Consider the following 14,952-nt stretch of genomic DNA (forward strand, 5'->3'; position numbering starts at 1 on the left):
AGGTGAGCTCCTTCGTAGCCTTGTTCGGATGAGGCTGTCGAAAGCACATGTTGCTTTGTTACTGGACAATAATTGGAGCAGAGGACAACTGTCCTCATTAACAGTCTTTGCCTAATCCCTTTAAGCCCACTGCCAAAGTGTCTAGGCTACAGAGAAACTAACAGGAGCCTGTTATATTTAAGCTCAGGGCAGTGATCTTGACCTCCTCTCTTGAGAAGAGCTGTCGCAAGTTGCACTTGTAAAAATAAAAAAATAAAAACTGTGCCTGAAGTTATCTGCACACTTAATTAAACAGAATTTCATTTTATTACTTTTATTTTGATATTATGAAATTCTTGCATCAACACATCAAATGAACGCCTTCTCTTTTGATGTTTAAAACAGCACTAATATTTTATGCTAAAATGTTTTCAGGCACAAATGTATTTTGACACTTAAGCTATATAGTAGTATAAATGATAGTTTCAAATGATTGGGATCAATAATTCTGAAATAATGTATTAAATTGATCAAAAGTGATATTAAAGACATTTATAACGTTGTAAAAGCTTTAAATATCAATTAAATGTTTTATTGTTTTAATCATCAAAAAAACAAACTACTGCAAAAACTAGTGCAACACAACTGTTTTCAACGTTGATAATAATAATAATAATAATAACAAAAAAATGTTTCTTGAGCTTGAAATCAGCATATTAGAATGTTTTCAGAAGAACCATGTTACACTATTCAGCTTTACATCACAGGAATAAATTTCATTTTAAAATATATTATTATTATTATTATTTTTATTAGAGGGCGGGGCATTCTAGAAAGCCATTTGATTGGACAAAAAACTGTGCAGTACAGGCTGAGTCATCAGTATCTTTTTTTTTTTTCTTCTTCCAACAAGTGACATGTTGTGTAGCCAGGTAAGGTAAGAATTTGTGCTCAGCATTTCACCCACCCAAGTGCACACTCACAGCAGTGAGTGGTGAACACACACACACACACACACACACACTGTAGACACAAACAGAGCAGTGGGCAGCCTTTTTTTCACTGCAGTGTCTGGGGAGCAATTGAGAAGGCCTGTGATTTTAAATGCATATATCTGAAATTTGTGAACATTTAAATTCAGTGTATTTGGCGTCAAAGCTAATAGAGATGGACTGAAAGCCACAGAACTCCAATTTTGTTTTCATGGTGCCTTTAATGATTCAGTACTTTAAAAAATCCTGCTCTTCTTAATGGCTCACACTCATTTGTCACCTCTGGTTTGCTTAAAATTTCAGCATAGTTAGAGTGTAATGACCTCAGTGCCTTAGCCATCACATGCCTAATGAACTGACAGTTGTTTTTCATCTTTTTTTTTTCTTCTTTCTTTTTTTCATCAGAACTGCAACAGATTTAACAAGCAATTTTCTGATTCTGCTCCATCAAAAGCCATTTATTCTGAGCAAATGTCACTTGCAAATGCCTGGTGAATCAGTGTTCTTGATGCGTGGAAGGGGCTTTCGGCAGGGTTGGAGATTGTCTTTTTTGTTTCTGAAGTGCTTGCCCCAGCATGGATGATCTTTTCATTATCATGAAGTGCTAACCCAGGGTCAGCGTGCACAAAGTTATGATTAGAGCGATCTGTAATCTTCGGCATTTAGTTAATTATGCTGCTCTCGAGGCGGCCAACCATGTCAACTTCAAATCCCTCGAACACTGTTGCCGTGTATTTTTTAAATCGTTTGAGGTGTAGTCATAACCTGCTGTCCCTTTGAGCGGCGGTACCATGAAAGCAATGTTCTTAAAACTAATCTCCGTTGTTCTAAATTCAATGTCATTACTCACATACTTCACTGAGCCCTTTGGCAACAAAATGAGAAGGAAGACAAAGCGTTTTCACCTTCAGCTGATGAGAACCTAGTCTGTCGCTGACCTTTGCACTCGCTGGCCGTTTGTCTGTTTTGCATTTGTATTTTTTAGAACGTACGTCATTTATTCAATTTTGCAAAAACACATGTGGTTTGGTTTAGAGCTCGTCTAATGATTCATTTGGTGGCTTTTGTGGTTTTGTAGAACTTGGGTCAAAGCAAAGGGTTAAAACAATATCTCCCCAGTCTCAAAATCAAGCATATCAGTGTGTTCGGGTCTTGAACGCGCAGTTTATTTGCAGGGAGCGAGTGAAATGAGGAGAGGCGGCTCATGTTTCTGAGCTGAGCTTGTGCGCAGATCTGGAGAGATGGCTGTTGGTGCCTTACTGGTTCATGAGCAGCAGCAAATGAGAAAATTAACCATAATGCTATTTCACGGTACTCCACTGTTGGAGATCACCCCTGCCTGCCTGGATCTGCAGAGCCGGGATGATGGGAAGAGACTGCAGCAGCTCGTTGGGTCACTCCACGTGAGCGCTCACATATTTGTTAGCCTATTCAAGGGATTATTATTAGCTCACCATTCCAAAGATGAGTGTTCAGGGTATATTTTTATATTTAATACATAGAGCTTTTAGAGAACCAATTTATATATATATGTAAAATTGACAAAAATACACAACGTTTATTTTTTTTTTATGTATGTTTTTAAAGAAGTTTCTTATGCTCGTTAATGCTGCATTTATTTGATCAAAAATACAGTATAACAGTAATGCTGTGAAATAGTAATAATTAAAAAAATAACTTGTTCTATTTTAATATATCCTTCAGAAATAATTCTAATTAACATTGTTTTATTACTATCAATATTAAAAGCAGTTGTGCTATTCTGTATTTTGGTGGAAACCATGATTTTTTAATCCGGATTTCTTTGATGAATAAAAAGTTCAAAAGGGAAAAGAACAGAAATTATTTGAAATAGTGTTTTTTGTTTTTTAATAAAAGTCTTTACTGTTCAATTTCCAATGCATCCTGGCTGAATTAAACGTATTTTAAATTGTATTATAATATAATGTTATGTTATGTTATGTTATCACTGACTGTGTAATATGTGGTTTAATTAAGTAGGCATGTGTCACGGTGCACACACGAGGGAGGAACCAGGAACACGCAGACGAGGATATAAACTCAAATAACATACTTTACTGAAGAACATCAAGGCAGGGCAAGACAAGGCAGGACCAAAACACAGACAGGAACACCGGGGAGTAACGAGTTGACCAGACAAAATGGCACAACACAGACAGGACTATAAATACACAGGTAAATTAACAGACACGGCTGGACAAGGATAAACTACTAATGACATGAAACGAGAACAGGAAACAAACCAAATATGGGCACAAGACAGGGACCTCCAGAGCGATACAGACAGACGGAGACATCGGAGAGCTGGACGAGACCAGCGGAGACACAGGAGAGCTGGACGAGACCAGCGGAGACACAGCGGAGCTGGACGAGACCAGCAGAGACACATGAGAGCTGGACGAGACCAGCGGAGACCCAGGAGGCCATGGTGGAGCCAGGGGCTCAGGTGACCATGGCGGTGCAGGGAGCACAGAAGGCCAAGGCAGATGGTCTACGGAGCCTTGGCCTCGGACCCCTCTCGGCCCAGCCCCTACAGCCGGAACCCTACTACCCCCCCCAAAAATTTCCCTGGGGGTGTGGGGGTATCACGAGCCCTCCGGGGCTAGACACAAGTTAAAAAGTCCTCGGTCACTGGTCAATACGGCGGCAGCCGGCTGCCACTACCACAACGGTGGCAGCTGGCCGGCTGACCATCCCAACGGCAGGGACCGGTGGGCTGGAGGCAGCCCCAACCGGTGTCGGGCCGAGTGACCTCGGACGGCGGGTTGGCCTTCCCCGCGAAACAGCGGGCTAGGTGAGCCGCGAACAGCGGCGTGATCTCCCGCGAACAGCGGGGTCGGTGAACTGCGGACGGCGGCGTGATACCCCGCGAACGGCGGGGTCCTTGAGCCGCGGACGGCGGCGTGATCTCCCGCGAAACGGGGGGCTGGAGTCAGCGGCGATCCGGCGGGCATTGAGTCAGCGGCGATCCGGCGGGCATTGAGTCAGCGGCGATCCGGCGGGCTTGACTCAGCGGCGATCCGGCGGGCTTGACTCAGCGGCGATCCGGCGGGCTTGACTCCCGTGAACGGCAGCCTCCTCTCCAGCGACCGGCGGGCTTGGTGATCCGCGAACGGCGGCCTCACCTCCCGCGAACGGCAGGCTGGAGTGAGCGGCCGGCATGACTTGGGGGAGCCGCGGACAGTGGGTGTGCTTTCCCCACAGACCGCGGTGTGAGACCCGCGAACGGCGGGCAAAAACACAAAACACAGGAACAAAAAAACACTAGAAAACTGGACAAAACAAAACGCGGTGAAGGGACGACGCTTACTGTACTGGTCTGGTCTTCTGTCACGGTGCACACACGAGGGAGGAACCAGGAACACGCATACGAGGATGTAAACTCAAATAACATATACTTTACTTAAAACATCAAGGCAGGACAAGGCAAGGCAGACACAGACATCAAACACCGGGGAGTAACGAGTTGACCAGACAAAATGGCACAACACAGACAGGACTATAAATACACAGGTAAATTAACAGACACGGCTGGACAAGGATAAACTACTAATGACATGAAACGAGAACAGGAAACAAACCAAATATGGGCACAAGAGGCAGGAACACATGACACACACACAACAGTTCTCTTACAGCATGTTTATTTAGAAAAAAATAAAGAAATAACAAAAAATATTGTGAAATAAAATTACATTTACTACTGCTAATAATATAATATAATATAATATAATATAATATTTAAATAAATAAATATGCATGTTTATATTTTATTTTATTATTTTTAGCAGAAGTAAATGTTATTTTGCTTTTTAGTACTATTCTTTAAAATAATCAAATTATATATCAAATTATATATCAAACCGCATTTTACATACCCAGTATGGTGATAAATCTATGTTCCTTCAGGAAATTACAGCAACTGAGATCCCGTTTGTTAAACAATGCAGAGGGAATTAGGTTTTTCACAGCTTGTTTTTATAGCTTCTATTAACCCTCTGTATAGACGTGCAGCTTTGGCTTGTAAATCCAAACAGTGACTGTTTGTCATTCCAAATGTGGTGGTGGTCCACAGATACCTGGCTTCTTTCTGAATATCAGTGATGTTGTGACTTTGCTTGGAAGAAAGGACATGGCAGTGCACTAATCTGTGACTTCCCTCTGGAGCAGAGCGGCTGATGTTCTTCTTTCCTCTTCTTCATGTTAATATAAGCACCATCTAATTCTCTCAGTGAACAATCCAGCCCCATCTGCACATTGTCTGGGTCGCCACCGGCGAGGAGCTTTGGCAGGAGTTGGCTTGTTATAGAACTTGGCTTATTTCTCATCTTTTTTATCTCTATGCACATACTTTTGATGGCGATGTTTTATCCTGTTGGACAGGCTTTGTTTGGTCTTGGTATCTCCTCTAGCAGCTTGTGTTTGTTTTATGGATTTCTGGCATGGGTCTTTAAACAAGTGGTAATGTTTCACAATATGTACACACCTTAACCCGTGTGGAGACGGGAGAGATGAAACACAGACATTTACGTATGTTAAGACAGACATTAAAACATGCAGTATCCAAAAACATAAATCATTTTACATCTACCAAAATGTACAAATCCTTTAAGCATTTATAGAATTCATGGAAGTTTTCAGTTTACATAAATATATGTTAATATAAATATACAAAAATAAAACACAGGAATGTATCAGTTGCTTCATAGTGTTTCAGTTGCTATACATTTATGAATTTATTAGTGAAAAAAAAAAAAAAAAAGTTGAGCAAACGTAAAAAGTTTAAGACCACCAGGTTCCGCAGATTTTTGAGTTTTCTCAAGTTTTATGTTTATGCAACAAAAAGTTGAGAAAACTCAAAAATCTCCTAAAAAAATAAGTTGAGAATACTCAAAAATCTCCTAAAAAAAAAGTTGAGAATACTCAAAAATCTGCTGAAGCTGGTTGCCTTAAGCTCTTAAGTTGTTTTTGTGTATTTTTACAGTGTGCTTTAACTAGTTAATTGGCCTATCGGTAAGCCCCGCCCCCTTACCCAGACAGTAAGCAGTGTCGGCCCAGATCCGGCCCACATCTGGCCCGCATGGATTTCATCTCACACAGGCCAGATGTGGGCCAGATCTGGGCCAAAACTATGTTGCTGTCTGGGTAGTTACTGTTGCTCCCTCGGACAAACAAACGGAGTTGCTCACTGTCTTACAATGACAGCTGCAGTGTGAAAACCTTGTCCCACGATGTTTTTGCACAATTTTGGACACAGAAGGCCACCAAATGGGAATTAAATAATCCATGGAGGGATTTATAAAATATTACAAAATAAATGCGGTGGGTAACTCAAAGCGAGGGTTTACAGATCAATGCAAGCGGGAGAAGTCTCATATTACAGTCGGTCATCACGATCGCGGATGACATGCAGGATCCACACTGTTCATGTATCGCAGGGTACGATTAGATTAAGGAACATTTATTTAACCAGTTTAATATGGAGAGGCACTGAAATGTAACCTTCGTTTATGTGTGTTTTTGACCTAGCATGGTCTTGTTTGTAGGGTTTGTACATTAGCATGGACTCACTAACTTTAATGTTAGCTAGCTTTAGCCAGAGATAATTACCTTGCTGAAGCACAAGAGAACATTAACGTTCTGCTTGAGCAGATGAAAATTGTAATTTAATGAGTGTATGACAACCAGAAAATGAACGTTTTTGTCTTTTGTCATTTAGATTGGGGTTGAATACTTAGGGACATTTTGTTCTGTTTTGTTTGGATTCAGGGAATGTAATTAAATAAATTATATTGCCCATCCTCTTAGGATACATGGAATCAGTGTTACAAGTACCCCAGGCACATCGTTTTTCCATTTTTTAAGCATAAACTCCATAAAACCGAAGTGAGCTTCGGATCTTCCTGTGTTTCTCTATGGCGCTGAAACCTAAAGATGTCTGAGATCTGCTCCCTGTGCAACTGATACTCGACTGCCATTGGCCAGTCTGCGTTCGAGGGGAGGGGCTTACCGATAGGTCAATAGTAAAAATTAGTCTCTAAACTAAAGTTTTATTAGGTATTAGTCCCATTTGGATTCAGTTTGCAAATAAGTGTTTCATGAAAATGTATACTTGCCTAAATAAGTCAAATGTTTTATGTTTTAGATTTGAATACTTTTTTAAGTGTATTCAGACATTCAAAAACATGCATGTAAATTTTAGGTACAAATATGTGGTCTGCATTGAAAGAAATGTAATGTCTTAAAAAACAAAGTTAACATTTAAGCGCTCTTGTGTCTTTTTCATTTGCTTTTTGCAGTCCATTTAGACTTATAATAGAGAGTGGAGCCTTGTGGCTGTAAATTCTCGTGAAATGTCCTTGACAGCTGTATTTAATCAATTATGACAGTAGATTTGGAATGAGCACAGCAATTAGAAGCATTAAAGTTATATTTGTGCACATTTCTGGACAGCTGACTGTTGTCATCTTTACGGTACTAAATTGCAATGAATTTCCCTTAAGGGGAATTATGATGATTCAAATCAGATCGTGATGAAGTATTCAGTAAAAAAAGAGAGAAAAGGAAATAAGAGCAGATAAAATAGCTTTTGACTTATATGCAGTTACTGATAACTTATTCAAGATTCAGACCAGTTGTGTTTGAACTCCAGGCATCTAATGAATCCAGCTAGCCTCTTTTCCCAAATAAGGAGACAAGACATGTACGAGACATGCTCTCATTAGCATGTTTGGTGATCATATGCCTGTTACTTTACATTCCAAACGCAGCAAATAAACTGTTTTACAGATGCAAATCAAGCCAGCTAATGTATGGTTTATTTTAAACAGGATCATGAAAAGTTCAGTTTATGCCTTATTGCGACTGAATGGCCTCTGAATTATAGATAGCGTAATTCCCCAGCGACAATCTGTTGTTCTGTCAGCTCAGATCAGAGATGAACCACCTAACATCACACTCAGAGGTCAGAAGCTGCTTTCTGCAGCAGAGTTGTGAAAGCACACTGACTAACCTCATAATTAAAGCGAGAAATTAACCTCAGATAGCTGATGACAGTACAGCTACAATACTATATAAAGTAACATTTCACAGCAGTTTTAGATCTCCATCACTCTCACTGTCATGTATAAATGCTAAATAAGTTGAATGTTTTCAAGCTAATTGTTAACGTGAAATTAAGTGAGATCGCTTTGGACAGTTTTACATTTGGGATGCCCGCGGCGTGACGTGATATACTCCATCTAAAATGATTTTAATCAGCATTTTCTTACTCTTTTATCCATACAGCTTTTATGATGGCTAACACTATAGTATAGGGACTAATTCTCACTATTAACTCGTTGCTTATTAGCATGCCTATTATTAACATATTGGCTGTTTATTAGTGCTTATAAAGCACATATTCTGCATGACCATAATCTACATCCATAATCCTACCCAATACCTAAACTTAACAACTACCTAACTAACTATTAATAAGCAGCGAATTGGAAGTTTATTGAGGCAAAAGTCATAGTTAATGGTTTGTTAATAGTGAGAATTGAACTTTAAAATAAAGTGAGACCCATATGCCTTTATAATGTATTGAAATTTTAACCTAAAGAAATATGTACAAACCAAGTACACAGCTTCTGAGGAATGCTTATTACCATAGCTGATACTTTTGTCAACTTAATGTTGATTTCTCAGTTTTGAATATGCTTCTGAGGTGGCAGTAACACAAACTATAATGAACCTTCACAGCTTTGCATTCAGCATGCCAACTGCAAGGATTTCATTTTGTCAATCCACCAATAGTCCTTAAATGAAATGGTAAGTGGTTTGGATAACTGTATTTTGCTTTTGGAAACACATGCTCTTTATTAGAGCCAAGTTTTTTTTTTTTTTTGTACACACAACTATTCCTTTTCTCTGCTTTCACAAATATTACAATAAGGCCTTTATTTGTGTATCATAGTGACAGAAGAGAAGTATTCGGAAAAAAAGCTGGTTTAAATTCCCCAGAGCTCTTGAGCATGTGGTAATGATTAACTTTTGATTCTTGATTTCTTCATGCAGTGCTTTAAGAACATAAGAAAATATGTTCTGCGTGTATTTTTGTTTTTAATTCCAACTGGAGTTTTAATAGAAAGCGTATTTGATACCGATAATGCATGGATATATATCGTTTTTTTTTCAGTCTAATATGAATACTCATATAAATGAAATAGAGTCATAAAAAACAAACACAATCACATCAGTATCTCAGTATCATGGCTTTTATTCTTTGAAGTGAATTTGACTTTGTGAATTCAATTGCTTTGCCTTTCATTTTGACTATAATAATGGCTGGCTATCCTTGGCATAAATATGAAAAAGCAAATAAATTGATATTGGCATTTTAGAGTCTAATGTGATATTTGATGAAGAAGAAGAGAAAGGTGCCCTGTTTTATAAGGACTCCTGTAAAGGCTGCGCTTCCCCGTGACCATCTTCTTACCGCCAGCAAATTAAGAGACTGTGAAAAGGTCACCTTACATACCAGTCTCAGCCCCGAAGAGACAGAGGTTCTCCTCCTATGAACAAGAAAATCTACATAGTGTTCCCAGATCTGCCTGGTTAAAGCTACTTGATCCACATCCTCCTCCGCCGTCTAAATTGGGCCAGTGGGTCGAAAGCAGTGGAGCCTTGTGAAAAAGAATCACTAGTTTGCATGACTGTGGGCAGTCTCTATCAATCAGAAACACAATGCTTAGAGGGAGAAACCGAGGCTCCGATATTCAGCGGAGCAGCCGAGTAGAACCGGTGTCTCAAGTAGTGACGGGAAGCATTTTATTAAAATGGATCAAATGATACTTTGCCGTTCTTGCTGACAGTCATCTCATAACTGAAGTTTATGATTATGTGATTTTGTTTATTCCTTCCAATGATACTTGGCGATATAATAACTTTGGCACCATGCAGCACACTACACTCTCAAAATGTGTTTTTCAGGTAGAAATGTACTTCATGTGCTCAATCATTTAGTTTTATTCAAGTAAACAAAAAAAAAGTTATGTATATAATTTTAAAATGTAATACATTTCATGTACTTTATTTATTTATTTAAATTTCATTTTATTTTTATTTTTTCCCCTTTTTAATGGAACAGTTTTGAATACTCAGAAGTTTATGTTTATGTGATTTCATTTATTCCTTCCAATGATACTTGGCAATAAAATAACTTTGGCACCATGTAGCACACTATACTCTAAAAATGTGTTTTTCAGGTAGTCAAAAAATGGGCTTCATGTACTCCAGCTATGCTAAACTCGAAAAATGTTTTTTTCAGGTAATCGAGAAATGGGCTTCATGTGCTCAATCATGTGGTTTTATTTAAGTAAAAAAAAATTTAATGTATATAATTTTTAAATGTATTACATTTCATGTACTTTATTTATTTATTTAAATTTAATTTTATTTATCCTTTTCCCCTTTTTAATGGAACAGGTTTGAATACTCAGTAGTTTATGTTTGATTTTGTTTATTCCTCTGAATGATATTTAGCAATATAGCAATATAATAACTTAATAAATAATTTTCATTATGTTTTGTGACTCCATTGGTGACACTCATGATTCAAATATTACACACTTCACCTTTAAGATAACATGTATGTGTTCACTTTTTACAGGGAGTAAATAAGGCATCTTGAATTTTTTCATTTTAAAACACATACAGCTTCAGGTCCAGAGCTGTGACTCTGATGCACAGGAACAAATATTCAAAATGAAGTATCCTACTTCTTTCTGAAAGCCTGAAGCCACTGCCTGCTCAGCTTGACTGCTGTGTGTTTGTGTGTGTGTGTGTATTTTAGCAGACGCAACGCCGCGTGACCTTTCACCTCCCAGACTGCTCTCAGGAGAGCTGCAGTGACAGCGGGCTTGGAGAGCAGGAGCCCAATAGCGGTGCCAGCAACACCCAGCCTCTGCCCTTGGGCTTCCCTCAGGAAGAGTACTACGAACAGACCTCACCGAACAGCCGCACTGAGGGTGATGGCAACTCTGACCCCGAGTCCAGTAAGTACTGACCGCTGTCCTTTACCAGCACATTTTCAACAGCTGAGCGGGCAAAAGGCAGAGGACACGAGTGTGGCGGCCTCCATGTAGTCAAGGCTGATAAACTGCTGAGCGATGTTTTTATATGACGTTTACACAGATTTATTCATTCTTTATCGATGAACACTTTCAGATGGGTGTATTTGGGCATTGTGTTACATCTTTCTCACAACCTTTGATTTATACACTATTGTTTAAAAGTTTGGGGTCGGTAAGATTTAGATATGTTTTTTTTTTTTTTTTTTTTTTAAGTCTCATATGCTCACCAAGGCAGCATTTATTTGATCAAAGTAAAAACAGCAATATTGTGAAATATTATTACAATTTAAAATAACTGCTTTTTATTTTAATATGTTTAAAATGTAATTTATTCCAGTGATGACAAAGCAATATTTTCAGCAGCCATTACTCTGGTCTTCAGTGTCACATGATCCTTCAGAAATCATACCTATGTGATGATTTAGTGCCTGAAAAAAAATATTTTTTAAATTAGTATCAATGATGAAATCTATTCATATCAGTTAATATTTAATATTTTTGTGAAACATTTTTTTTTTTTTCGTTTTTTTATTAATTTATTTTTTATTTGGATGAATAGAAAGTACAAAAGAACAGTGTTTATTTGAAATAAAAATCTTTTGTTACATTATGAATTGCAATTTCTTAAAAAAAATAAAAAAGACTGACTTCAGACATTTGAACTAGAGAACAGACAGACAGATGATAGATAGATAGATAGATAGATAGATAGATAGATAGATAGATAGACAGACAGACAGACAGACAGACAGACAGACAGACAGACAGACAGACAGACAGACAGACAGACAGACAGACAGACAGACAGACAGACAGACAGATAGATAGATAGATAGATAGATAGATAGATAGATAGATAGATAGATAGATAGATAGATAGATAGATAGATAGATAAAAGAGAAAAAAAATACTTAAAGTTATTATTTTTCTTATTCATCTTCTTTTGTATTTTTACAAAATTGTGCATGCATAGAAAAATGATACTGTCCAAGTAATATCCATCCAGAAATTGATGGATATTAATTGGACAGTATCATTTTTCTATGCATGAAATTTGTTTGTAAAAATACAAAAGAAAATGAATAAGAAAAATAATAACTTTAAGTATTTTTTTTCTCAGAAAAATAGTAATGCATAGCAACTTTGAACCTGGACTCTCCATAATGTTCTTATATTGTGAATGAATCAGCACTGTATATTTCCACACAAGTTTTGAGTTTCATGCTCAAATCAATGGACATCTACTCCTGTTCAAGTGCTGTCCATTCATTTAGATCTGATCCAAGAAATCTCTATTTTTCCCTAGAAATATTTGATTTGGATTGTTTTTAAATCTGCATCGGTGCAGGATCAGAAATGCACACAGTTTATAGGGCACATTGCTGCTAAGTGAACATTACGCTGCCCTCTGCAATAGTGTTTTGCGGAGCAAATAATGCTTGTTTAGGGAGGGTGTTTATTTGCTCAAGTTGTTATTGTTTAATGAGGCGCAAAAGAGCTGGTTAGTATTTACTGCCGGGCTACTCTATATTGCACGGCCATTAGTATGACCGACTGGTCTTTGTGAATGTACGCTTGGTAAATATTCTTCATCATGTGGCATATAAAGCGGTCTTTGTGTTTGATTCTCGCCGTAACCCAGGGATGTAAAGCCCTTGTATCTGAAATATAGCAGGACAGTCCAGTGCGGCTGGTGGATCCTTTGATTCCAGGGTTCATTTCGGTATCATCATGAGGAAACTGTGGGGGGACTGTGATCAGCACAGATCTCTTCATCTCTTTCTGGCTAACACATCAATAATATGGCTGAATTATCATAACGTTATTCATGTTGTTTGAGGCAACACAAGTTTGAGAAAAAAACACGGGAGTGAAATAAATTGGCTTGCATATACCTGCAGATATTCTCTCTGTCTGGTCCATATATGAGACAGTAGTGTCTCTGACTGAAGCACAAACGTCTTTGGGTTCTGCACTGCAGCAGAGCTATGACACTCACAGTGTTGTGTAAGAATGAATGCATTTATTCAGCTCTACTCCTGCCAAGCTATTTACATACACATGATGGCCAGTCTTTGCTCTTAGATTAGCTGTTGTTGAACCGGCCTGCTGTCTATGATAATGCAACATGTTCTCTCAAACCGAGCTGTATCCATGCATTTAAATCTTTATTTTTCATATTAATATATACGTATGATAAACTGGACAGTATAATTTTTCTATGCATGCAAACACACCTCTCCATATAAAATGTTTTGACAGCATATTTTAAAAAGAATTATATAGTCAGATAATTAAATAATTTTAAAAAAGAATGTCTCATTGTACAGATATGTGTTTGCATGTGTATATATATATATATATATATATATATATGCAAATACATATCTGTGTGTGTGTGTACAAGAAGACATTCTTTTTTAAATTATTTAATTATCTGACTATATAATTCTTTTTAAATGAGCAGTATTTGTCTGGCACAAAAACAGTAAGTATATTGGGGCGACATAATTAAAATAATTAAGTGTAAATTTACACTAAATGCTAAGCTAATAAAACTAAACAACAATGTCATTTATGCAAGTGAATTAAAAACAAGGCAATAAACAGCCCTACTTAACTAAATCTTTATTTCATTGCAAAAGGAAGATGTGCAATGCCTTGTACAGTTTGAGTTTCATTTGAGTTTTGGGAAATACACTGAGTGATGATTCAACTGAATCACTGAACTACTGAACTGATCACTGATCTGTCGAGGATGAACCAGATGAACTGGACATCCCTAAGTGATTTCAATGGTTAGTTCTCCCAGAAATGATAATTTTGTCATCATTTACTCACCCTCATTTAATTCCAAACCTCAAAGAGTTTCATTCATCTTTGAAACACTAAATTATTTCTGTCCCTCCGCTGAATGCCATTTCACAAAAACGTTCACGCTTCAAAAACGTCATAAAGAGATCGCGAAATAAAACCATGAATCAAGGAGTTTAATCCAAGTCTTCTGAAGAAATATGATCCCTTTATATAATTAACAAGTTTAATAGGCTTTTATTCGCATGTAAACACTGATCCACGCAAATACATAGAGCAAATAAAATATTGTCAACGGAAGCTAAAACGTTTGTGCTCGAAAACCAATGAGGTTTGTTCTTGTACTTCAAGCACTCACGTCTGAGCTTTCATTTGCTATATTTGATGTATTTGTGTTGATCAGAAATCTTTCATATTTCTTTAAAACCAGACGTTTTATGGGTGTAGAACAACATGAGGGTGAGCAGAGTTTTCATTTGTGAGTAAACCGTCCCTTTAAGAGAGAGAAGCTGTATGCACAATATAATGTGACATAATAATAGCATTTTGTCACACCACGCTGCTACTTTTTGTAAAAAGTTATTGTTAGCTAGTTACTCCCCAACTATAGTAGCAAGTAAACAAGTAGCCATTGACTTACATAGACGTGTTTGGTTACCAACATTCAGTGGAAGAAAGAAATTCATACAGGTTTGGAACAACATGAGGATAAATAACTAATAGTAGAATTTTCATTTTTGGGTGAACTATTTCTTCTAGTAATGCATTTTTGATGATTGAAAATGTTACAGTCATATTTAGGCTTAGGGCTATGTGCAGATTAGTACATTATAAATGTCATATTCCTGACATGCGCTGAATGGTTTGTACACCACAATCCAAACACTAATAATTCCATATCTGATTTTTTTGTGTACTATTTTTCATAGACTGAAAGATAACAACAGGCTTGGTAATGGGCCGCTCTTGTGCATCATCTTGTAGAAAGGAACAAACTGTAACACTAGCAGTGATTTGCATATGCTAAGTG

The 14,952-nt window shown here is 37.6% G+C and overlaps 1 protein-coding gene across 2 annotated transcripts in view; it reads left to right on the top strand.

The window, feature by feature from the left end:
- The window catches only part of pcdh11 (protocadherin 11), a 173,617-nt gene that overhangs the window by 94,682 nt on the left and 63,983 nt on the right, over positions 1–14,952 (top strand). For both annotated transcript variants that reach the window (XM_079389950.1, XM_079389951.1), the window contains exon 5: positions 10,828–11,029. In XM_079389950.1, coding sequence (XP_079246076.1) covers positions 10,828–11,029 — 202 coding nt within the window. The remainder of the gene's footprint in view (positions 1–10,827; positions 11,030–14,952) is intronic.

This window comes from Barbus barbus, assembly GCF_936440315.1.
Source record: "Barbus barbus genome assembly, chromosome: 33".
NCBI classification, from domain to species: domain Eukaryota; kingdom Metazoa; phylum Chordata; class Actinopteri; order Cypriniformes; family Cyprinidae; genus Barbus; species Barbus barbus.